Here is a 26,353-nt window from a genome sequence, read left to right on the forward strand (position 1 = left end):
GGAGGGGCCTATGTAAAAAGCCCTAGGAGAAGAAGACTTAATAAAAGGTTGAAAAATGTTGGAAGTAGAGCACTGGAGTTAGGCAGCACAATCTCAGATTAGGAAACAGTTTCCTAGCATGAGTTTTGGATGAACAGCAGAGAGCAGAGAAATGTCTAACCCATAAAAAGGAGATCAATACATTGAAGAGAAAAAAGTTAGACAAAATAATGAATGCAATGAGGCGGTTTCCTGACTCAATTTTATTTACATTAGATGAAAGTGATGAACTAAAAAAAAATATATATATACAGTACCAGTCAAAACCTTTGACTGGTACTGTATGTATATAATATGCTTCTTTAGAGTGCAGCTGGAGTCAGGTACAGTCTGAGGTCAGAAGGTGCAGGGATGGAATAGTTTGAAAAGACACCAGTGTTGTCTTGGCTTCTCAAGTTTATTCAATTTGTGGTTATCAAAGACAATGCTCAGGAACATAAGTTAAGAAAAATGTCTGTGATTGATGGACATAAACATGGCATTATCGACTTCAACATAGGCATCTCTTTTTTCCTCACAATGTTAAAAGTTAAAAATAAAAACAACCAACAAACAGATGGACAGAATAGAAGATGTCAAAAGGACATAAGCTCAGTGGAGTGCTTTGTTTGGTGTGCCTTTTAAAGGGCTCTTGTGTGCACCATTAGCTCTTTACAGCCCCCCATTGTAATTCACCATTGTATGCTACAATTCACCATTGATGACTAAACTCACAATTCTTTTACGTGCCTGCAGAGGACGGTCCAACTGGCACCACCAGTCTCATTGTGGGTACAACACCATTCAGACCAGTGGCCATAACACACCACTCACCGTCAATGACAGGCACCATGTCTTAGCCTTATAAATCACACTCATTCACACACACATTTAGAATGGTATCTTACATACACATACATCCTACAGTTTACAATGTACAAACCCCTCATACGAAACTAAGACAATTAAAAATAAGCTTTAAAAGCACAGTATGGTAGTAAACAATTAATCGCACATAAAACAAGATTAGGGACAGTGAGTCTGGGTGGAATAAGGAATGAAAGCAGTGAGCATGGCAAAGAGGAAGATACAGTACATTCAATAAAACAATAAAGAAAAAGGCAAGATTAGAATCAAAACCACCAAAATAATTAAATAAAAATGAAAACCTTTTTTCTTCTCCCAGTTTATAATAGTTTTTCAGCTATTGATCCAGTGCTTGCTGCAGGTTGCTAGTCTCTGTTCCCAGTCCACCTTGGGAGAGCGAGCTTTGGCCATTACAAAGCTTTAATTGTTTTCTTTCTTGTTTGAAATCAATGTTAATTTCTACATCTCTACATCACCAAACTTTGCGCATTGGGCCAAGGTAATGGTGGGTGCAAGGTTCCAGAACCTGATATACACACACACACACATAAGAGCATGCGAGTATGCACGCACGCATTCGCTTAGTGCTTCCTATTCACCCTTAGGTCCAAGCTTTTCTCCTTTCTCACAGTTTCAGTACATACAGTATGTTCTCTGTGAAGTACATAATGTAGCCTCATTACTGGTTCTGAGTCTTTATCTTTATGGCTCCCTCTCTCTTTACTTTCTTTGAGAGTTGAGCAGCTTGTCTGCATCTGGGTACGTGGGATATTTTACGGTCTCGATTTTCTCTCTCACTTTGTAGGACGGGTAGAGGCCAGTGCGGCCCAGTTTGCGGTTGACCCCCTTAGAGTAGCCATCCCAGTGGTTGCCTGCTACTCCAATGATGTCGCCAGGCTCTAGGGGGATGTCCTCCGTGTTGCGGGGCTGGTGGGGGTAGATGGCAATCTGGTTGTGGGCGTTCTGACCTCCAAAATAGTAGATGTCGTCCAACGAATGAAAAAAGGATGAGGCATCAGGATGGAGGGTTTGCATGATCTCATAAGCCACACGACACACCTTGGACAGGGAGTTGAATAAATTAACCGGGAGTGTAGACCACAGGGATAGTACATACTTTTGCAGTTTGTGAACCACAAGTACACATACACTTGTTCTTGGCTAGAATTATTTAGATACTTAATTTTCTACTTTTATATTTAAAAGTACATGTTTACTCTATGCACCTTCCTGCCATAGTACATTTCTTGTTTGTGCAAACCTACTTGGCGAATAAAGCTGTTTCTGATTGTGATTCGCATATAGAACAGTATGGTTATTTACTGACTGATGTATGTCATCAAGGTCAACGTGATGTCATGCAGAGGACAGGGAACCCACCTGTGAGGAGAAAGTACAGACCAAGAAGTCAGTCTGGGACAGGAAGTGAATGTCCAGGATGACTCCTCTCAGGGAGTTTTCTGTGTATCGGTTGTGTAGACCGGCAGACCACGAGATGGAGTTGTCACTGATGAACTCATAGTCTGGATACCTGCAGTAAAACATCATGTATGAAAAGGTAGCAAAACTCTTAAATATATTTTTTTTTACAAACCATTCGCGACATGGTGAATGCAAAGCTAAACTAGCAATCCGGTCTTGATTCAAACGAATCTTTCCAAAATAGTTGTTTTTGATTAGGGTGAGTTCAGGTAATGTGGGACATCAAGTAAAGTGGGTGTTACGACCCCTGTTATTGTGTAATATTCGGTGGTTCTGTTCGTTGTCTGTTTTTGTCCCCTCACTGCTACCTCCTCACAGGCGCGTTCTACTTGGCCAGTCCCGTATCCCGCACATAGGTAGTTACCTCTTAGAGAAACATTAGCTAAGGAGGGGGTGCCACCCCTTGTACATTTGTTTAGTTAGTTTGTGGGTAGGCACACAGGGTGGTTTTACTTTTGTTCTTTTATTTGGCAACGCTCTCCGTCCCCTTGTACCCTTGTCGGGGTTATGTCCCAGCGAATAAACTTTTGAATATATATATATCCCTGTGTCCAGTGTTCCCTGTTACCCGGTCTCACTTCCCATATACTTATTGGGGTTGCAGCGTTGCATCCTCTCCCCGCCCTAGGCAGCTTACATCTGGGGAGGGTTTGTAACAGTGGGACAGTTATGCACTTTGATGCTTTGATGTGAACAATAAGGGATGTGGAGTGAAGCGACATAGACGCGCGGACAGCCGTGAAAACTCGCCTTGGGGGGCCGGGGGGTCATTATGTAATCAGTGGCATAAAATGGACTTAAAATTACAATGACAATAATATCGCTTATCGCAATTAATTTTGGTGCAATATATCGCACAATAAAAAGTAGTTATCGTGAGAGTCCTAGTGACCACTAACGCTAGTCCAACGAAATGCTAACGAATCGTGACTAGCTAGCTAGCACATGGACTGCAGATCACTAAGGTTTACATCAGTTACACTTTATGCCTAAGTCAAACGCCACAACTAAATGAATCTTGCCACACCCTTGCACCTAGAATTGTTGTATATGAACTAATTATTATTAATACTAGCAGACTAGGCTGACAGACGATGCCTGTCCCACTTTACCACACAAGCTGTCCCACATTACCTGAAAATGCTGCCTGAGTGAAAGAGGGGGTCGTGTTATGTTTGAAAGTGTGTAGCTCCTAAAATACTGTGTATTCCCATTTCATTCCAACATGAAAATGTTCCTAAGCCCTAAAAACTATTTACAGAAACACCACTGGGGTGAGTTACAGTTTTTTTGTAAGTCTACTGGAGCCTCTACCAAAAAGTGTCCCACATTACCTGAAATCACCCTATGTGGTGGTAAATTCTGTCTCTTTTTTCCCTAGTGGGTAAAAGATTTAGATTTTAGCATCAGTACTTCAGTGCTTTTTGTAGATTTACCAGATTTATGGCATAATGACTTCCATCATGGCTACATCGTATTGGAAACAACTTGGTTGCCAAAACGGTCATGTATCTGTGCATGTTCCCCATACTCCCTTGAATAGTCTCGGTTATAGCTGAACCAGCCTTGCAGACAGATACTTTACACATCTGCGACAGTTGCAAGAGTCAGGTTTTTATCTTTCTGTGAAATGGCTACACAAAGTAATGCAAGATAGGAGCCATTAAACATATGCGTACATGTACTTGGCGTACAGTACCAACAAAAATCATGGAGCAATATACTAAAGATCCTCATAAGATTCTCTGCGAGATGGAAATAGGAAATAGCAAAGAAGTAGTAGTACATGGCGGTATATTTTGAAGAGCAAATATATGATGGTTCTTAATTAGACATAAAGACATACATTAACAATACCACCTAATTTGTCACCATGGTTATTGCTGTTATTGATGTTTTGTAGCTGACCTGCCTCCCAGCGGACATAGGGCTTTTAAAGATCCATGTACACAGTAGCGTATCTCTCTAATAATGCCAGGAATCTCAGCGTGTCTGTCTGTTTTTACTATGGCAAAGAGTACAGAGGTATGTTGGAGTTTGGATAAGGAGCTAGGAGGCTGGGTAAGGAGCTAGGAGGGAGGCTGGATAAGGAGCTAAGAAGCTGGGGATGGACTGTTTTTTCATAAGCTCTTTATGGTTATATAACCTTGTAAACCAGTATGCTGGATTGAAAAGAGGGAAATACAAAAAACAAATTAGCTACATAGTGCATAGCAAACTGTAGTTATTCATGCTTGGTGTATACTGTATACACACTACAACACGGGCACGCACGCACACTCACACACTCACTTATTCTTGGCCTCTTGGAGTAGTGAAGGGTCGTCTGTTGCTAGGTAGACTCTCTTCTTGTCCACGTGAACGCGGCGAGCCAAGTGCTGGAACTGCTCCTCTACATGAACCATGTACTCCTCTATTGGGTGGAACGCTGCTTCTGTCCCTACCTTGTCTGTTCGCCTTACATGCACTCTAAAGAGAGGTAACGGAGAGAAAGAACAAGACAAACGAGTGAGAAAGAGAAGATTGCTAATTCATTTTTGTGTGATACTTTGGTTAAATATGTCAACATCTAGCCCATCCAGCCATAACGCAAATGAAAATGGAAAGAATGCCAGTGGCATAATGTCTGAGTGATGGTGGGGGGGAGGGAGGGGGGAATAAAGAAACTAAAGACCAACACAACACTACGTGTTTGTGCAACTGAAACCTCCCTTTGTTTAACTGCCTTATCATATAAAGAAGCTTCATAGATTCTGTGTGAGAATGTATAAAAGAGAATGTGGGACAGAGGGGAGGACCAGGAACAGCAGAGATGGGGTGAATGTACGTGTAAGAAAGAGAGAGGGAAAGAAGATAGAAAGACTGGGGTGGAAAGAGGGAAAGAGAGGGGGTAGAAAAATAAGTAGAAATAGAAGGAGAATAAATAGACTGAGCCTAATTACCAAACTTGGCCAGAGATCAGTCAACCAGTCTTCAGGATGCTCACTGGAGCAACAAACACCTTTATTTACTTGGCAAATGAAACCCTAACAGAGCCCAGTATAAGGGAGGAGAGGTAATTCATGAGAATGTCATTCCTTCTTCAATGTCTTCTTCCTATATTTATATTATTCTCTTTTCTCATATTATCCCTCTTCCTATCCTTGAATCTCTCTCTGATCTGATGGAGGACTCTCAGCTTCTGTTTTCTTCTCTCTTCTCATACAGGGGCTCACTCTTTTGGTTATTTCAAGCGTGATGTGTGATTCCTGCAATATACTCTCACTTAATTTTGCCAGTTGATCCAGGGAGAAAGGGACACAAAGCAGTGCTTACTAGCTTTATCCCTAACTTCCTTCCTTTCCTCTCCTCTCCTCCATTCCCCTCTGCCCTGGCTCTCTCCCAGCTGGCGCTAGGCTCAGCTGCAGGCTACACTTGATGTAATGGCTGCTTTTAGCTTCTTCTGGTTTGTGGGTCTCAGGTCCAGAGAGTAAAAAATACCCCTCCCCCACTCTCCCACTTCCCCTCCCCTGGAGGAGGTTGGGGTGGAGGGGGAAGCTCGTCAATTAGTACCCACCCTGGCCTGGCACAGTGTCCTCAGAGATAGCCTCCCCTTCCCCCTATGCTCTCTCTCCGTCAGCTCAAACTCTTCCCCCTTTCCTTATTTTACTCTTCCTCTCCCCCCTCCACCACCCCTTCTTCTCTTTCCCAAGTCCACTCCCCCCTGCTGTGCTGAGAGAGTGCTCAGGCACTTTGTTTGCAACATCAGTGCACAGAGAAACAGGAGAGCCAGGAAACTTCAAACCAGCACTATCTTTCTGTGGGATCTCTGGTGATGATGGGTGGGAGAGAGAGACAGACACACATAGAAAGAGTGATTTTTATAAAAAGGGGGAGCAAGGGAACTTGGAAAATATGTATGAGAGTGAGTGTTGGCAGGGTGCAAACAGAACAAAAGACAGAAGTAGAGAAGAGTGAATAATTATGAGTGAAATCAGAGAAAGAAAGAGAGTGGGGGGAGATAGATAGAAAATTGAAATATAAAAACAAATGGGTACAAAGACAAAAGCAGGTGAGGATGGATCCTGGAGCTGTATGAAAACATGCAGAAGGATTGGTAAAGAAAGGATCATGATTCAGAGGAGACAAGGGAGAAGGAAAGTCAGTTGATGTAGAAAAAGGTAGGAGGGAGGGGGAGAGAGAGAGAGAGAGAGAGAGAGACTTACCCTATGATGGGATGTTTGAAGCCCAGCTTGGCTGTGGCCTGTTGGATCTCTGCCTCCAGCCAGGCCTGGGGCCGGACCAGGTACTTGACAAACTGAGACACCCACCAGACAGAAGGGTCGCCGTGGAGACGATGGAGTCGCTGGGCCAGGTCCTCGGGGATGGCCAGGGGTAGGTAGGGAGGACGGGGGTGGAGACTGTCCACAATGGGTAGCTCTACTACCTGTACATCCTTATCGTGGGCCTCACCTGGTGGGGGGGGGGGGGGGGAGGACGGAGATATGGGGAAAGGGAGGGAGAGGGAAGGGTTGGGGAGAGAAAGAGAGAGTGGTAAGCCTGGATAATTTGAAGGGAGTTCATCCCTAGTCCTTTCCAAACATAAATCCAAATGTCTCTCTATATCCCTGTCTCCAGTGGTTCCAGCCAGTTCTTTGCCTGACCTTCAAAGGCCAATGTGAGGCCAGTCTCTGCTAGCCTGGGCTGGCGGTAGCTGCCCCCAGAGGGTGCCCTGTGACTGGCAGGGGCCCTAGGCCGAGGGTTGAGCAGACCTGATTAGGAAGGTCACTCTCTCTGGGCTCCTGATAGCATTTCCTAGCCATGCCCACCTGGGAGATAGGGCAAAGCCTCAGTAAGGCAAGGGCAAAGACACTCCTACACGCACCTTGCACATACACAGACCAAAACCCATACACACACAACACTTCCTCAAATTCACTCTATCTTTCTCTTTCTCCTTCCACTACTCACCCTCTCCCTCCCTCTGTCTCTTTCAGCTAATCTCATCTCACCAGAAGGGATGTGTCTGGCAGGCAACCCTCACTCATTTCCAGTCGTAGAACCAAGATATTTTTGGGATGTTCGTCTTTGGATGCAAAACCCATGACTGTATGTAGGCTTGAGTGGTCTCTGCAAGATTGATTGCCACACTTAATACTAGAAACATACAGCTTTCATACCCCCTTTTCCGACAAATTGAATAATTACTCATTAAAAGTGTATTTCAAGGAAAAAGTAAATGAAAAAAAGGACTGAAAAACAGGGGCCTGGATGTGAGAGTGCATGTGTATGCCCAAGCGTGAGCTGAATATAAATTGGCAAAGGCGTTAAATATTTATCAGAGAAAATATTCCCAAGCTTTTCTTTGCTTATGTAACATTATTGGCAGGTTGTGTTTTATTGCAGAGGGGGAGCTGTGGGCTTACAAAAGTCCTGTACGCCCCCCCCTACTCCATTTTTTTCCTAATTAGGACAAAGACTCTGTCCTAAAGACTTTCTCCCCCCTAACAGCCATGAATAAACTCATGTTTGGAAACTTGAAAACTTTTACTTCAGATTTGCTGAGCAGAAAGGAGGGCAGTTCACTGTATGCAATGGGCTCTATTGACCGCTAGTCTCATTTACTCATTTATAGGCATACAGTCCACATGGAGAACATACTGTCCAAGTCAAACCTGTTTCACTGAAAGTGAAAAAAGAGGCAGGAAGAAATTAGCAAGAAAGCAAGATTTTGAGAGGTTCGGAAGGTCCAAGATCCTGCAAACCAGTCTATCTTGGTCCTGAAGGTTTGTATATCTTAGTTATGGTTGATCAATGAGTGCATGTGCATGACCAACGTGTGCTGATGCATGGTCAAAACCTACCTGACCAGTGTCCTGTGGTGGCCCCAGTGCGATCTGTGCAGGAGTTGCTGACGGGGTGGAAGACCGTCTCCCAGCCCCCGGTGGCGTAGCGCCAGTTGTGAGACTCCAAGATGAGCGTTCGCTGTGTGCCGTAGGCAATCATGAAGCAGTAGACCACATGGTGCAGCTGGCAGCCATAGCCACACCCCTTATTAATGTTACACACCAGCTTACGGGCCTTGCTGCAGTCTGTCGGATTCTGGGTGCAGAGGGAGAGGCCAACAAAGGAAAGGAAGAGATGATAGAGTTGGTGAAATAGGATGGGAGAAAAGTAAAATGTGCTTGTTTGCGTTATTACTTGACCTTAATATTGTATCTGTCTGCTCTCTGACATGTAATAACACATCTCTTCTATTATCACAAGCCTCTCTCTCTTTCTCTCTCTCTTGCTCTTTTTTCTCTCTCTTTTTCTCTTTCTTTCTCTTCCTGTCTGTGTTTCCCTTAAGAGAAATGTATTTCACTTCACTTTGGGGGACAAAGGCTGGGCATGGTACCGAATCAGAGAAAGTTCATCTTGACTGTGAAAGCTCAGTCACGCTGCGTTTAGGAGTAGTAAAACGATGCGCAGTGGTGCAAAGAAAAGCCACCACAACTCCTCTGCATCCGAGCCAAACATCTTCCTAAATAGCAATTTACTCTGCAATAGGAGTGTTTTTCTCATTAGACTGTCACAGCTGTAGATAGTTCACAGTAATCAGGCCGCCTGCCATCAGCTGACGCCGTCACGCTCACAACCAGCTTCAGAGAGCAGTGCTGCGAGTAGCACTACCTTCATGTTCCAAACGTATTACTGCGGGATTTTAATAAATGTGAACAACCTCAGCAGATGTCAGCTCTGGAAAAACAACCACAGGGATGTTTCCTTTGAGCAACTTGCTCCAGTTTCGGTATTGGCCCCATAGGTATGTACCATGGTGTGATATCTACACGTTAATAACGTACAGAGGCGTCTTTACAATGGGACTGGAGAGCATGTCTCAGACCCCAGAGATGAGAGCTGAAAACTGAAAAGCACTAAATGATGACAGACAGTATAGCGTAGGAAAGGAGAGATACTCTGGTTGAATGTTGGCTTGAAGCCGCTTGTTTGGCATTTTGTAGAAGCGAGATGAGAGACACAGTTCAATGATCATTATGGGTAAATGAAACACAAAGGCTGCCTTTAAGTACTTCTCTGTAGGTTAAGAGGCCCTTCAGAGGCTATAATTCCTATTGGAAAACGAAACATGCATAAGACACAGGCTAGGAATGACTCACACATGAAAACCTACACTGAATGGGACAGCGGTTAGTGTGGTCTAATTCTAAGTGACAAACAATAATTGTTTAGTGTAAAATGCCACTAATGGATACAATGTGAGGCACCAGTGTTGTCAGCTCACAGCCTGTAGGAGAGAGATAGACAGAGAGAGTCTGCTACAACAGGGATGAGTGGAGCCAAGCTGTGCTAGGTAGTGCTGACCGTATTTGAGAAGGTGGAGGGTGGAGTCCCCGGCCGTGTGAATCCAGGTCTCTGTGTGTGTGGGTATGCGTGTGTGTGTAATGGGGTGTTTGTGCATGGGTATCTGTGTGTGTGTGTATGTGATTAATTACTGATGGTGGATGGTGGAGCTGTGATCCCTCAGCGGTGGTGACAGCAGCTGTTAGCAGTGCTGTCTCCGCCCAGCCAGACTGACTAGGCTCTCTTCATCAAACACACAGGCTCATTAATGCTGCAGGGCCTAGCCCTGCAGCACCCCACCCAGCCCCACACCGCCCCACCCAGCCCGGCACCTCGAGCTTGGGAGGAGAGGGGGCTCAGGGGCCTCCCTGGGTGGAAGCATCGACACAGACTAGATGGAAGACATGACAGTGTGTTTTTCTCTGTGTTGCTGTTTCTAAGTTTTTCTCTGTGTGTTTATTTACGTGTGTAAGTGTGTGTTTATGCATTTGTGTGTTTATGCATGTTAGCATTTGTGTGGGTTTGTGTATTTTTTTGTTGTTGAAATTTCAGTGTACACAGTGTGTTAATATGCTTGCCTATGTCATGTTTGTGTGTGATTTTCTGTACCTGTGACATTTGTCTGTGTGAAAGTGCTAGGAGGCAGATGACTTGCCACAGCCAGATCCTGAGACACACTGCGATCACAAACTAAACGTGTTTCATCTCAGGTGATTCACAGTTAATTGTTGTATGAATTGGAGGAGCAGGTGTGAGGAAGCATTCAAAGTGTTTGTGTTCTGGAAAATAACGGGTGCACTATACATGTGCGTGACTGTACAGTTACATGTCTGGGCTGCCAGCTGCCAGCTTTGTGTGGACCGTCCTGGGTTTTTATGTGTGTGCGTCATGGTGGACAGTTAGCTGAACAGCAGGTTCAGCATTACCTGTAGGTAGGTAATTCTGTTCTGGACCAAAGCAGAGAGGTCCTTGGCCTCCTTCTCTCTCCACTCTCCCACTCCATCAACCTGGCTGAGGTAGTACAAGTCTGTCATGATGGACCTGGGCCAAACAGACACACAGATATTCAAGTTGTTTGTCATACATGAATGTACATCAATGTCACAGTTCATAAACAATTGCTCATTTTTTTAACATTTATTTGACCCAAATCAGTCACATCCTCAAGCTGGGACACTTCCAGAACCCAGCTGCACAGACACAAACACACACAGTAGAGTTTTCCTTTGTAAACAGCAAATTCTTGGGTGTGGCTTGATGAAAGATTTATAACTGTGTAGGCTGACTGTGTAATATGTCCTGCATCTGTATTTAGCAAAATTGGCAATCAAGCGCACATTCTTAACTGTCCCTGCCATTTGACACTGCAATGTTTATCAGATCAATAAATATGACTGTTTCTTCTCTATAATGTCATTGTAATGTGAGACATATTTCTTCATTTTTTTAGGTGTCACCCTGCTTTCCTTTCACTGTTGATATTATAGTCTTCCTTTATGTTATGATAACATAAGGGTACAGTTCCTACTATTTCTTAGTTACAGTTTTTCCACAATAAATTTTTTCCAATGCTAAAACACATTTCTTGAAACAGTCACCCACTTTCTCAAAACTGTAAATACAAAACCTCATCTTCAAGCACTATTTACAAAATCTCTGAATCCTCTTGCAAAATTAAACTTTTGCCTGAAAACAGATTTACCTGTGCTCAAAATCAAACACTGTTCTCAAATCATAAACAAAGTGATCAAAATGATATACACTATCAAGCAGTCAGTAAACAATGCACAATGTTCAGGGCCATACAATGTGTTCATTGTACAGTATACAGCCTACAATGCACTGTACTACAGTATACAATACTACAGTAAAAGGGACAAAAATCAAAGGAGTAAACATGTGATCAATGGGCTTCTTCTTGTCTTTGGGTTGGGTTAGGCCAGAGCACTTTGTTGACATCACAAGCAATATTTTCCCACCTTCAACAACCTGTTTGCTCTCTGAATTGGCTTATATTGGTTGTGTCACATCATTTGAAACAAGTTAAATCAATTTTGAGTGGCTGTGTTTAGTCAATGACGATGATGTTGTTTTCTCTATTTGGATTTGATTGTTGCCATTTGTGTTTACCAGTATGGATGACGTGCATTAGAGTGCAGAATGTGTTTTGAGAATGTGTTTAGAGTTTTGCTGAAAATTCCAAGTGAGATCTGCAAATTGTGTTTTACCATGTCAAACGGTTTAAGGTATTGACAACAGACAGGCACAATTAGCTACATGAGTTCAGGCAACTGCCAACTTTGTTCAGCCAATGGGTTTTGGTGTTTTAGCAATTGAGAAAAACTGTAATAGTCATATTGCACATGGTACATCACATCACTACACTTATCCTCCCATGTTGAAGCCTTAACCACAGACTGTGTGAAATCATGTGAAACCACTCTACTCGACACACCACTTCCTGGGAGAAGAATAACTCCAACCTCACAAGCCACAAAGTTAGTAAAGAGGGACTAAGCAGATATATCCCCAGGGGCTTGGCTGGGTCTGGGTTATATCTTTAGCGGCTGTGTGTATCAGTCTTGCGGTCCCCAGTGCCGTAGCTTGGCTGAGGCTAGATACCACGGGCTGTAGGCATCAAGGTTGGCGGTAGAGCACAGCAGCGATTACCCGTACCAATTGAAGGCAATTACTGGCCTATTTACAATTACAGGCAGGGGCAGCCTATCCAAAAGAGTCTGTTGCAAGATCAGTCTTAGAGGCCTCGCTTGAGTTCAACTGTGCTTTTTCTGGGCTGCGAACAAAAGCCCACACAACGGAAACTGCAGGGCAGTGAAAAAGGACCTATAGTACGAGAATGTGTGTGTGTGGATGTGTGGGAAGACAACTCAAGTTTCTGGAAAGCTGCTTAGACAGCACCGCCCAAGACAATGGACCCTCTAAGCCACTCCAGCTAAAATTACAATGGGCCACTTGGCAAGCAGACACCAGTGCTTTATTCGTTTGTCTCTGTCGGAGGCTTCCAGGTAGCTGGGGGGAGGGGGGAACTTGATCTCTGACCCCAGTCCTATGAGACCCTGCTGGTGACTAACCTCTGCTGGTGTCCCAGGTCTTGCAGCAGGGTGTCAGTGTATTGTTGCCTCTCGCCGGCGTCCACATGAGCCAGCTTCTTCACTTCACTGCGCACAAAATACCAGATTTCCTTCACGCCGTTCTCCACCCTCCTCCTCAGCTCCTCCTGGGTAGGGCCTGGGCCTGTGGAGGAGGAACAGTGGACAAAACACAGTTACATAGAACCAAGAGTCAAGGATGATATAACAATTCAGGTAGTATATGTTCTGACAAATGTTCTAACCCTTCTTCCCAAGAGAGGGAATGATAAAGAAAAATATATGGCCATGGTATTCCACAGGAACTGATGCCTTATTACAGCATAATTACTATTAAAATACTGAATACTGGATAAATGTACTGCAGTCTAGCTTTGGTGTGAAACAGGGTGAACCTAGCTCCTTCTATCCTCATCTCTTACCTAAGGTGTTGTTTTGACTCCATTAAAGCACATTTGGCTCTTTAATCTTATTTTGGTGTAGAGGATGAAGCACACAACTCAACCAACCCTAAACAAAGGGCAGTGACTCCATACAGATGCAATGTCTGGAGATTCTAGTTCCTGTCTAAAACTTGGCAATTCAATTTCAAATTGAATTCAAAAAAACATCCCCATAGGAATAGAAAATTGTCTTTAGACAGTCTCAAACAAACAATACAAAACAAACAAAGATGAACAAAAATAATATGAGCAAAAAAACACAACTGTTGTAATTGGAGACTTAAATTAATTACATTTGTATTACAGTTTTTCACAATTGTTAACACACGTTTCTCAAAACAATAAGGGCTTTCTCAAAACTGCACACACAAAACTGAAAACTTCACACACAAAATGCTAAACCTGACACTCCCTTTGCAAGATGATTCTTTGCCATCAAATCTCTTACACAAAATGGAACTCAGTGTTCTCATTTGGTACACACAGACATATTTTCAAATGATCCACACATACCATTCATAACAGTACACACAACTAAGCAATTGCTGCACACTACCAAGCATTCACAGCACACCGTGGTGCAAAATTGAAAACTCAAATATAGCTGCAAGCAGTGATGCGGGTTCCTCCGCAAAATGGCTAAATATTATAAACAGATACACTGTAGAAGATCGAGACTTGCACAACATGAGAGCAAAATGACTTCATGTTTGGCCAACAACAATAGGCTGAAAGAGGATTTGAACTCATGAGCATAAGGTAACAAGTCAGTCTCTCTAGCCTCTCTACTATACACCAACTGCTGAGACTGTATAATATAATTACTAAGGGCTAAGTATTAACTTTTTATAGGATATTGAAACTCTTCTTGAGTTGATCTCTTTCCAGACTCTCAGTCAATGCACAACTAACAATAGTCATGTGGGCAACTGGGCTAGAGCAGCGTTCATATTCAGCTCCTTGCGAGAATAGCCTGTGTCGGTAAAGCAGCCGACTCTCATCCGATTAAACTACACAACATACACAATCAGGGTGACCAACACGATTATATTAACTAACCAACAAAAACATTACAAACATCTAACTAAACGAACACAACAATTGAAATCCCTCGCACAGCTTTTGTAACCAAACTATTTTCCACAAGTCTTTGCGTTTTTTGACATGCCGCACTGCATGCTGGGTACTCAAGGGTGCTGACGCTGATTATCTAGTTGTGTTCCAACTGTATTTTCAAATGATCCACACATACCATTCATAACAGTACACACAACTAAGCAATTGCTGCACACTACCAAGCATTCACAGCACACCGTGGTGCAAAATTGAAAACTCAAATATAGCTGCAAGCAGTGATGCGGGTTCCTCCGCAAAATGGCTAAATATTATAAACAGATACACTGTAGAAGATCGAGACTTGCACAACATGAGAGCAAAATGACTTCATGTTTGGCCAACAACAATAGGCTGAAAGAGGATTTGAACTCATGAGCATAAGGTAACAAGTCAGTCTCTCTAGCCTCTCTACTATACACCAACTGCTGAGACTGTATAATATAATTACTAAGGGCTAAGTATTAACTTTTTATAGGATATTGAAACTCTTCTTGAGTTGATCTCTTTCCAGACTCTCAGTCAATGCACAACTAACAATAGTCATGTGGGCAACTGGGCTAGAGCAGCGTTCATATTCAGCTCCTTGCGAGAATAGCCTGTGTCGGTAAAGCAGCCGACTCTCATCCGATTAAACTACACAACATACACAATCAGGGTGACCAACACGATTATATTAACTAACCAACAAAAACATTACAAACATCTAACTAAACGAACACAACAATTGAAATCCCTCGCACAGCTTTTGTAACCAAACTATTTTCCACAAGTCTTTGCGTTTTTTGACATGCCGCACTGCATGCTGGGTACTCAAGGGTGCTGACGCTGATTATCTAGTTGTGTTCCAACTGTATTTTCAAATGATCCACACATACCATTCATAACAGTACACACAACTAAGCAATTGCTGCACACTACCAAGCATTCACAGCACACCGTGGTGCAAAATTGAAAACTCAAATATAGCTGCAAGCAGTGATGCGGGTTCCTCCGCAAAATGGCTAAATATTGTAAACAGATACACTGTAGAAGATCGAGACTTGCACAACATGAGAGCAAAATGACTTCATGTTTGGCCAACAACAATAGGCTGAAAGAGGATTTGAACTCATGAGCATAAGGTAACAAGTCAGTCTCTCTAGCCTCTCTACTATACACCAACTGCTGAGACTGTATAATATAATTACTAAGGGCTAAGTATTAACTTTTTATAGGATATTGAAACTCTTCTTGAGTTGATCTCTTTCCAGACTCTCAGTCAATGCACAACTAACAATAGTCATGTGGGCAACTGGGCTAGAGCAGCGTTCATATTCAGCTCCTTGCGAGAATAGCCTGTGTCGGTAAAGCAGCCGACTCTCATCCGATTAAACTACACAACATACACAATCAGGGTGACCAACACGATTATATTAACTAACCAACAAAAACATTACAAACATCTAACTAAACGAACACAACAATTGAAATCCCTCGCACAGCTTTTGTAACCAAACTATTTTCCACAAGTCTTTGCGTTTTTTGACATGCCGCACTGCATGCTGGGTACTCAAGGGTGCTGACGCTGATTATCTAGTTGTGTTCCAACTGTATTTTCAAATGATCCACACATACCATTCATAACAGTACACACAACTAAGCAATTGCTGCACACTACCAAGCATTCACAGCACACCGTGGTGCAAAATTGAAAACTCAAATATAGCTGCAAGCAGTGATGCGGGTTCCTCCGCAAAATGGCTAAATATTGTAAACAGATACACTGTAGAAGATCGAGACTTGCACAACATGAGAGCAAAATGACTTCATGTTTGGCCAACAACAATAGGCTGAAAGAGGATTTGAACTCATGAGCATAAGGTAACAAGTCAGTCTCTCTAGCCTCTCTACTATACACCAACTGCTGAGACTGTATAATATAATTACTAAGGGCTAAGTATTAACTTTTTATAGGATATTGAAACTCTTCTTGAGTTGATCTCTTTCCAGACTCTCAGTCAATGCACAACTAACAATAGTCATGTGGGCAACTGGGCTAGAGCAGCGTTCATATTCAGCTCCTTGCGAGAATAGCCTGTGTCGGTAAAGCAGCCGACTCTCATCCGATTAAACTACACAACATACACAATCAGGGTGACCAACACGATTATATTAACTAACCAACAAAAACTTTACAAACATCTAACTAAACGAACACAACAATTGAAATCCCTCGCACAGCTTTTGTAACCAAACTATTTTCCACAAGTCTTTGCGTTTTTTGACATGCCGCACTGCATGCTGGGTACTCAAGGGTGCCGACGCTGATTATCTAGTTGTGTTCCAACTGCATGATATGAGTATTCGTTTTTGGTCAGCTTTGGGACAAAGGTTAAGAAACGGTTGACAAGGTGAAATTGCATGAAATTGTGCATGGTATTTCAGAAGGATGTCTGCCTGTTTAACTAAACAAGTAAACAAATTATGACAGGCCAAATGACTGTGCCTGGTTTTGAACCTATGACCTTGCGCCTTGCAGGACAACGTTTCAACCCATTGAGCTCCCCTCAAGACGTAGAAATTCTGGTCAGTTTCTATATAAAAGAATAAAGCCGTTTCTCTTGCAGCATTGTTTTGCAGTGGTTTACACAGTCTCGCTTAACAGATGATCGGAGTGTTGTTATGGGCTCAAATAAACACTCATTGCTATGTTTTACAACCGGAGGATTGACCGAAAGACTAGAAACCATTCTGTCCCCCCAAAAAAAGTGTTCAAAAAATTGCCTCGGACTGGTTTTGAACCTAGAACTCTTTGTTTATAAGCACAACATCTCAGCCAACAGCTGCCGGACATTGCCGGATCTGGACTCTGCCATGTTCAGTCATCAACTGGATAATAAAATAAGATGTTATCCAATGGCAAGCATTGTCAGATTTGGTCCAAGCTCAAACAGCTGTAATTCAGTTATATTTTTACATATCAAGGTGAAACTTTGCAGGGTACTTCAGGGTGGTGTCATCTTAAAGCCTATTGGGTTTGAAAAACCATCATTCAAAAATAAATTTGATTTAGTGACACAAACTTATTGAGGCAATGTGGACATTTACATAAATACACCCCTTTCAGACATTTTGTATTTGATTCAACTGTCTTAAGTAACATTTTTAAATATGTCAATGATACATATCTGTACAAAATGTCAAGTCAATTTGACCTTTTTTTAGGAGGAGGTCTATTTTGAAGGTTTTCCCAAATTATCACTGTACAGGAAAATACATCATGGTGGACCTTATGGGTCTTTGAGGCTTTTGTGTTCCTCATGAAAAATGAGGCACGCAAACCAAGTTTCAGAAGAATTGGAGCAATGGGGTGGAAATGCATTCACTCTGAAAAGTGGACATTTGGGCGTGTGGCCTGTGGCGCCCCATATGGTCTAATGTGGACGAGTCTGTGTTTGGGCCGTAGTTGTGGCATGTTGTATCAATATGCCAAATTTCAAAACTTTTTACCAATGTGTTCAGGAGATAAATTACAAGAATAATAATAATACCAACAATTACAATAGGGTCCTCCTGACGGAGGAACCCTAATTATAGAAATGGAACACACCATATGAATGACATTTACGTTTACATTTATTCATTTAGCAGACGCTTTTATCCAAAGCGACTTCCAAGAGAGAGCTTTACAAAGTGCATAGGTCACTGATAATAACAACAAGATAGCCCCAAAAACAATGCGAGTAGCCAAAACATGAAGCACTTATTGTGAACAACCATAATAAGTGCCAAAGGGAAGAACCATGAGAGCATGTAGTTAAACACGTTACAATTAAACAACATGAACCGCTATAAGTGCAAGGTGCAAGTGTACCTGTAGAAAAACAAGCAACAATAAAAACAATATATCACAGCGAGTACAAAAATATTAAATCAGTTACCACTAACCACAAGAGTAACAAGTCTCTAAGCAAGGGTAATTGTGATCCTTGAGGAAACTAACATCGGGTCAAGCAAACCATTCCTAAGTACCGTTGTACTCCCGGAACAAGTGCGTCTTGAGCCTTTTTTGAAGGAGGAGAGACAGTCAGTGTCTCTGATGGAGGTGGGGAGTTGATTCCACCACTGGGGGGCCAGACAGGAAAAGAGCTTGTGTTGGGACCGGGCGGTCTTGAGCGGTGGGACCACCAGGCGGTTGTCTGAAGAAGACCGTAGGTGGCGGGTGGGGGTATAAGGCTGTAGGAGAGACTTGATGTAGTCGGGTGCAGTCCCGTTCCCTGCTTGACTGCATGACTCTGGAGAATGAGCCATTTCTCCTTTTGTAAAATGTCTCAGTGTAGTGTTTTTTTTTTTTTTTCGGTACACAGAGAACAGGCTGATGGTCTGGACATTCCTGACTGTAGCATGGTCAGCCAGGATCCCAGTTTGTACTTGTCGGAGTGTGATAGTGTTGTTCTCACAAACCATATTTACAATTTCAGTCTCCTGTTCAGCTGTGAAAGCGTGTGTTCTTCCTCCACAGTGTGGTTCTCTTAGCCTGACGTTGTCATACTCATAATTCTAGTCAGAATATGAGTCTGAAAACTCTGTGTTGGGCTGTGACTATGGGGCGTGTTTCAACCGAACTCGTAAAACAAATGCCTCTATGCTCAATTGGATAGACCTACAACCAATCAGAGCAACGTAATATGTTGTTTGTTGAAAACGAATTCAACCCAAGGGCTCTTTCGTGACGTTGTTGATTAAGTTACTGTTGATCATCTGTCCATCATCGTATAAAGCCCGCCCACGCAATTTCATTGGTCCGCCCAGATCCTGGTTTTATGTAGTTGTTCCCAATACGAGACCCTCCAGACCCAACTTCCCGACCAAATTTTGTTGTGGGCGGGGAGAAGTTGGGCTGGCAGCCAGGCTATGGTTCTCTTTCAGTCCTGCAAAATACAAATACTGTGAGCACACTTTATTCTACTGATATGCAGAATTACAGTACACAAGGCAAATAGATTTTGTACCTGTTTTCCATCCTGAAGGTTCTAATGATGGCAGCAACTGTGAAGCGGCTGCGATTTGGTTGGACCCTCTGGCCAGCCTCCCTCAAACCATGGTTGAGCACATGGTATATACCACAGTGGCACGAATCTCATTTGAGATGACCATTCTCGTTCTTTCTCCTCCTTCTCCTTCTTCTCCTTGTCCTTCTCCTCCTCCTCATCCTTGTCCTCCTCTTCATCTTTGTCCTCCTCCTACTCTTCCTTCTCTCTGTCCCCCTACTTCTTGTCCTCCTCTTCTTCCTTCTCCTCCTCTCACTCTTACCCCTCTCCTTCTTTGGTTGTCAATGTTATAAGTTTTCCCTTGTTCACCAAACAAAACAGAGGCCCAAGGCCCTTTTCATGCTGCAGTCTTGATTGCAAATTGCTCACCAGACCTGATTGTTTAGACGTTTGAATAGGGAATTGGGTATTGTAGGTTGATACTTTGAGATTTTACTTGAGAAGTGTGTGCAACAACTGAACATTGTGTGTAGTGTTTTGACAACCAGGTGATGTGTAATTGACATCAGAGTGTAAAGAAGGAAAGTCAGAGTCTAATGCAGATAAGGGAGTGTGAAGTAGTGCCAAAGTGGGTCAAGCGATTGGTACATGAAGTTAAGGTTGTGAAAATGGTGCCAAATGTTTGCTTTTTGTGTGTTAACAATTGTGTTAATCCTGTCAAAAAAATGTCAATAGCAATTGGGTTAAAAGTCTTCATCCATTGTAACATAGGAGAAGGAAGACAATGATTGTTTTTCTCTTACCTCCTTCTCTGTCTTTCAGTGTCTCTCTCTCCCTCCCTTGCTGTCTCCCAAGGCTGACCGAAAAGCTGAAGGGTATTTTTAGCCCTTGCAGTACAAACAAGGAGAAGACGCTGCTCTACCGTTTTGCCCTCACATGTCCATTGCTTTCTGTCCCTCTTTTTGTCTTTAAGAGTCTCTCTCTCCATTTTATCCACACGTTTACCACTTACCTAGCATCTTCCCTTCCATCACACACAGATTCTTTGGAGACACGTACAACAGCTTGGCTGTCAGCTATTAACACCTTGCTAGGCTACAGTAGGCTCAGCCCATGCCCCCCCCGTGGCTAAGGAAAACAGCATAGTACCACAAACACTCAATTTCTACCTCCAACACCTCCTGATTCTCTTACATGGCCTCCCCTTCCTTCTTCCCTGAGGCTTACTCCTGAGCCCTCGTCCCACCCCTCCACGATGCCCTGGTACACCTCTGCTCACCATCTCCAGTCAGCCTCTGGAAACTGTGAATTTTCTGCTTGGCTCTGGTCAGCTGTTCCTCCAGGGAGCGTAGTCTTCCCACAGCCATGGGGCCCACGTCCACCTGGCCCTCAGGTATCCTGGGCACAAGAGGGGGGGATAAAGTGAGAATGGGACACGAACACGGATGGAGTCTGTTTGGTTTTGCACGTTGGAAGCAGGATGAGTATGCGTATGGGAGCATTATGAATGTGATGAATGTGCACCGAAGTGTATATGACAAAAAGAGTACCTTTGTGTACATATGTGTGCGCATGCATTGCCCCACATTGTGTCAATGTGAGTCAGAGCTCTCCTACAGTTAATATGTGCAGCTTTTTGTGTCTCCCTTGATTAAATGTGGGCATGCATCAAAGCATTCTGTGCTCATGTGCTCAATAGCACAGTACTCAGTGAGCTTTACACATTTTACTGTTAAAAGTCTTGCAAAGCCTAATTGCTCATTACAGTTAAAATGATGTTTGGGCCTGCTTTTAGGCAGTCCTTATAAATGCAATTCATTGAGAGTTATTCACTAATGAGTAATTGCATGGTTCAATGCTGTATTTGTCCAGTGTTTAGTTATTTGGTACTATACAATGTGCTGTAATGAATAGAGACATTTCAACCAGGGTATGCATTTGATTTTGCCTCAACATCTCAATTAAGTGTAAATACAACTACTGAACTTATCAATACAAATTCACAAGCATTAACTGATCACATGGCCTCAACCAAGGGCAACTCAAACAGCCTTTAACTGCATATTAATACACAGGGGTGTACCTTAAAGTATTAATATGGCTTACATGTACTGGAATCACAGCATTTACGGAGCGAGACAAAGGCCACGCTAATGAGTTATCAAGGCATGCAAGGCATGCAAACTAAATTTGCTCCCTGAGAGGGGAACATCAGGCCCAGTCAGGCATAGAGATGAAGGTTTTAAAGATTTCACTCAGCCAACTATCACCTTACGACCCCGCCCCCCACCCCTGTTTCCCCTCCTCAGACACACAAGGCAACATGTGAGAATAAATGTAGGTATGAACAGCTTGAGCGCTGCATTTGGGACATGACTGTAATAGTTCAATGGCCTATAGCAGATACATTAAATATCATATTCCACCATTTCTAAAGACCCCGTAACTTAAGGAGTGCCTGTTTTTATTGTCTGATACAAATTTTACATAGAGGAAGACCCAGTTGTAGTTCCCTTCCCAGTATCTGTTCTGACAGCTGGGCTCCAAAAAATTAGACAATGTCAGGAAACTCCCACCGACAATAACTCTCCCACCGGAAGAGGGGTGTTTACTGTGATATCATATCCCACAGGGGAACTGTATGACCTTCACAGAATTATCATAAGTGAGATCTCCCTAAAAAGGTTATAAAAGCGTTATTGTATACCGCTACAGAAAGCAAACAATCTGCTGAGGCGGTCACAAATATACATGTACGTGCCCCTGCGGGCACTGAAGTCTGACAAAGACATAACTTGAAACACACCACTGACTGTGACACAGGTGCAGCTGGAGCCACTTAGGCCAGTGTGAGCCAGCTCGGGCATCTGTTGCTACAGCACACAAATGATCCCTGGCATAAACACAGCACATTGTTTTCTCTGAGGACTACAATGAGAGGAAAGTAGGCAGGGAAAGTGGGTACCACTCATGGGGGTAAAGCAGCCTCTTAGATTAATGAAATGGGAAGGGTGACAGTGTTGGATTCAGAGGGGGTTGGGGGGAGGGGGTGTCAGCCTGGGAATCAGGAAGTGCTGTGCCCTGCAGCAAACGGCGCTGAAGCAGAAAACAGGTGAGACCCCGCACGCACGTCTGTTCCCTCGGAAACGCTGCTTTGCCGACTCCCCATTGGCTCCCTTGCGCATGGCAACCAGTTCACATTGGATCAGAGCTGAATACATCCGTTTAAACAGGGGGCCAAGATGGCACTGCATACATATTCCTGGGTGAGATATTCAGTGCGTACTTTGACTGTCAGACTTCAAAGAGGACCCTGGAGCTGACCTGGGAAGACATACATATGGATGGGAATGTAAAGCTCTCAGGAATTCTAGGATGAAAGTGGTCTACATAAATGCAATTTACCTTCATTGTACATCAAGGAGGAACATTTATTGGACAGTGCTCGATGTGTGGGTGTGTATGTGTGTGTAAGTGTGTATGTGTGATAAAGTGTATGTAGAGAATGAACGAGAGAGAGAGAGAGAAAGAGAGAAAAAAAGACAGAGAGAGAGAGGGTAGAGAAAAAGATAGGAGGAAGAGAGAGATGGGGGTAGAGAAAGAGAGAGAGGGGAGAGAGACGTGGTAGAGAGGGGACAGAGAGAGGAAGGGGGAGAGAGGGGGGGAGAGAGAAAGAGACAGACACACAGATCAGATGAGATGGTGACTGAGTGTTACTGAACTCATGCATGGCCAGCTCTCCAGTCCGGCACACCCCGGCAGACAGAGCCATCCTGCCGACAGACAGCTCCCACAATGGGGCCACTGTTGGCGTCAGTCCCCCTGCCTTCCCTGGGTCTGAGAGAAGGCCAGGTCGATGGGAGTTCAGACCGGAGGCGGCAGCAACATCTGCTCAGTGGAGCCCCACTGAGCTAATAACATTACCCAGTAAATGAGTCTTCTCAGCCTCACCTCACACAGAGAGAGGGAGGACCAGGAGAACTAAGATAAGAGAAAACTGCTTTGCGGCGCAGTGATTTTTTTTTTTATATGCTCGTGCGCCCCCCACGTGACACGAAAAAATGTCGCCCCAGGCGGCTGCCCGGTCTGCCCGTGCCTAAAACCGCCCCTGCACACACTCATATGTAATTAAATGACATCTCCACATTATACCTCCGTACACAATAATGGTTGAGTTGCACATAGTGATACATCTGCCTCCTTACTTAAACTTTCACACAATTACGCCCACGACTCAATGAAAGCAGTCAGATTCCATTCGAGCACTTGAAGAAGAAGACCGTGTAATGGAGGTCAATGGTTCTAATGAGAAGTCAATGATTTGTTTTCATCCTTTCTTTTAAAGCCTGCTATCTTCCATGTAATATTCTCTGTGTGAAATTTCTTGTTCTCTCATTTACATTTTAAAATTGTATTCTGGTTGCAGACACTTTGATTCAAAGCGACATACAAATAGTACTGCAGTATGTACAGCAGATAATCAAGGAACAGAAGTATGCACCCCTAAAACTCACTGCATGGTCCATTGTCTTTCCCATTCTTCTCTTCTTCTCCTCTAACCCATCCCTCCTCTAGGAGCCTGGGGATCCATCAACCCAGCTGTCACTCTCACCCTTCACTGGCTTTTCTGTCACGCAGTCTCGCCTGTGCGAGTCGTCAACACTGTGCCAACCACAGCTTCCTGCCGGAGGTGACTGACAGCAGTGGAGAGGGCGAGGCCTAAGACAGCTCGCTATGACGACCCTGTGTTCACCTCTAATAATGGTGCTTAGTGATTGGTGGGCTGATTCGCTGCCTGCCATTCAAATCAGCAAGGAATCATGGAGTCGATTAAATCAATCAGCTAACCTGCAAGTTAACAGCGCTTGAGTGAATCGACTATTCCTAGTTAGTTATCCAGAGTCAAGAGATGATTTTTTAATCTGGTGATTCAGTGAATCGGGAAAGGCACATAGTCAGCAAAGCTAGTCAATCAGTGAGCCAGCAAGTCGTCACATAGTCAGTCAGTTAGGTAGTGACAACCTGGGGGTTTGAGTCTGGCTTGGTTCCATGCCTGTGTCAGCAGTTTGTCGCAAGATTAGAATGAGGGTGGAATCTGGGCAAGGATGATGGACAGCACCTTAACAGCCTCTTTGTGTCCATTAGGCCTCTCTTAATACCAGATAAGAGACACTGGAAACTCTCTCCTCGGCACTCACACACACACACACACAAACCCTTTCTCATGCACACGTACATATAAACACACACGTCCGCACACTTGTGAACAAAACACTTACAAATATACACACACATTCTCTGAGTAAACACAGAGAGAAACAGAATGCTGGAATGGTCAAGGAAGCTTCCCCATGGCTTCACGGTTGCCTAGTTTGACTTTCGGATACTTAGCAGGGGAATTTATCAGGGGGCCTTTTATCAAGGGCCTTTCGAAGGCAGTGCCATTATGACTAGGTGGAATCGCTCTTGTGTGCAGCTGAGCAGCTCCCAGTCCCTCAGACAAGGAGGTGAACGATAACAAGCACACGCATGCACCATGTCAAAGACGAATGCTGTGAGCACTTCCTAAAGCTTCGACCCATCCTCACACGAGGGCATGCGCACAGACACACAGAAGCACACAGGCACGCACACACACACACACAGAAGCCCACAGGCATGCACACACACACACACATACTGTGTCGCACAGAAGCACACATGCATGCACTCGACACACAATTGGGCACACACGCACACACACACATGCAATCCTGCTGTCATACATACAAACAGCCTGGCTCTACCTGAGGGACTCAGCCATGCGCCGCAGGTCCTCGTTCTGCTGCTTCAGCCTCTCCAGCTTGGCCAGGATCTTGGAGAGCTCTCGACTTGAGCGCTCCGGGTGCTCACTGTCCCTCACCAGGTGGCCCCCGATGTAGAAGAGCAGTGTGCCCCAGGCCAGCAGCACCAGAGTGATCCAGCGCCATGAACCTGCCCAGGGCCGCATCCTTCACTCCCCCCCACCCCCCCACCCCACCTTCGATCTGCCTACCCCCCGCCCACACACACACCCTCTGCCGTGCCCCGTCACAACAGCAGCAGGGGTGCCTTGGACATCCTCTCTGGCACTGCAGCAGGATACAGGACGGGTGCAGGAGGCAGAGGGAGAGTGCGACTGAGAGAGAGGAGCGCGACGGAGAAAGAGAAGGGGGTGAAGGCTGTCCAGTCCTCTCTCTGTGTATGCTAAAACACGACCAGCATGGTAGATTTGAGCCTTGGTGTGGCTTCAATGTCAAAACCTTGTTTTCCTGTGTTCTCCACTCACAGCTAGCAGTGCAATCTGTGAGTTTATTGCTCCAATAGGCCCACCAAGGTCTGACTTCCTGTCAGTCCAGCTGGTTTCCGGTGTTTTGGCTTGGCTCCTGTAGGGACAGAAAGAGAGAAACGGACAATTGGTAAGATGGAAAAGACAGACATGCAGACAGAGTAGATGACACACAAGGCCTGAGAATGTGAGCAGGTATGATATATATTGGTCCAGAGAGCACCAGAACAGGTGGCTGAGTGGTTAGGGAATCAGGCTAGTAATCAGAAGGTTGCCGAATCGATTCCCCGCCATGCCAAATGACGTTCACCCTACTTGCCTCGGGGGAATGTCCCTGTACTTACTGTAAGTCGCTCTGGATAAGAGCGTCTGCTAAATGACTAAATGTAAATGTAGAACAGCAGACCTTGCTGAGCAGAGGTGTGTGGGACCAGTCCTGACATAACCCAGTCACAGAAGTCCACAGGATTGATCAACATGACACTGCAATTTGCATTCATACACTGACGAATCCTCCCCCAGCTCCGATACATAGTGCTGCACGTACACATTAGCCTGTTCCACTTTTTACTTCCATATCCTTCACACATACATACATAAATAAAAAACGCCCTTCCCCATGTTAGTTCTCCGTCGCTTTCCGACACAGACACACACAATTGCAAATGCACACAGATCCACGTGTAAGCTTGAAAACACACTTTCTGTCTGTCTCAC

At 44.2% G+C, this 26,353-nt stretch overlaps 1 protein-coding gene across 1 annotated transcript; it reads right to left on the reverse strand.

Annotated features, from left to right (window-relative positions):
- Positions 1–267: 267 nt before the first annotated feature.
- Positions 268–25,318, reverse strand: fut8b (fucosyltransferase 8b (alpha (1,6) fucosyltransferase)). The gene is made up of 9 exons (XM_084700911.1): positions 25,116–25,318; positions 20,609–20,727; positions 12,783–12,945; positions 10,617–10,731; positions 8,211–8,448; positions 6,573–6,819; positions 4,660–4,836; positions 2,266–2,416; positions 268–1,944 (listed from the first exon to the last, which is right to left on the reverse strand). The coding sequence occupies exons 1-9, from the start codon at positions 25,316–25,318 to the stop codon at positions 1,606–1,608; spliced, it is 1,752 nt and encodes a 583-aa protein (XP_084557037.1). The 3' UTR covers positions 268–1,605.
- Between the last annotated feature and the right edge of the window lie 1,035 nt (positions 25,319–26,353).

Source organism: Hypomesus nipponensis, chromosome 6, assembly GCF_054491055.1.
Source record: "Hypomesus nipponensis isolate SF chromosome 6, ASM5449105v1, whole genome shotgun sequence".
Lineage (NCBI taxonomy): Eukaryota > Metazoa > Chordata > Actinopteri > Osmeriformes > Osmeridae > Hypomesus > Hypomesus nipponensis.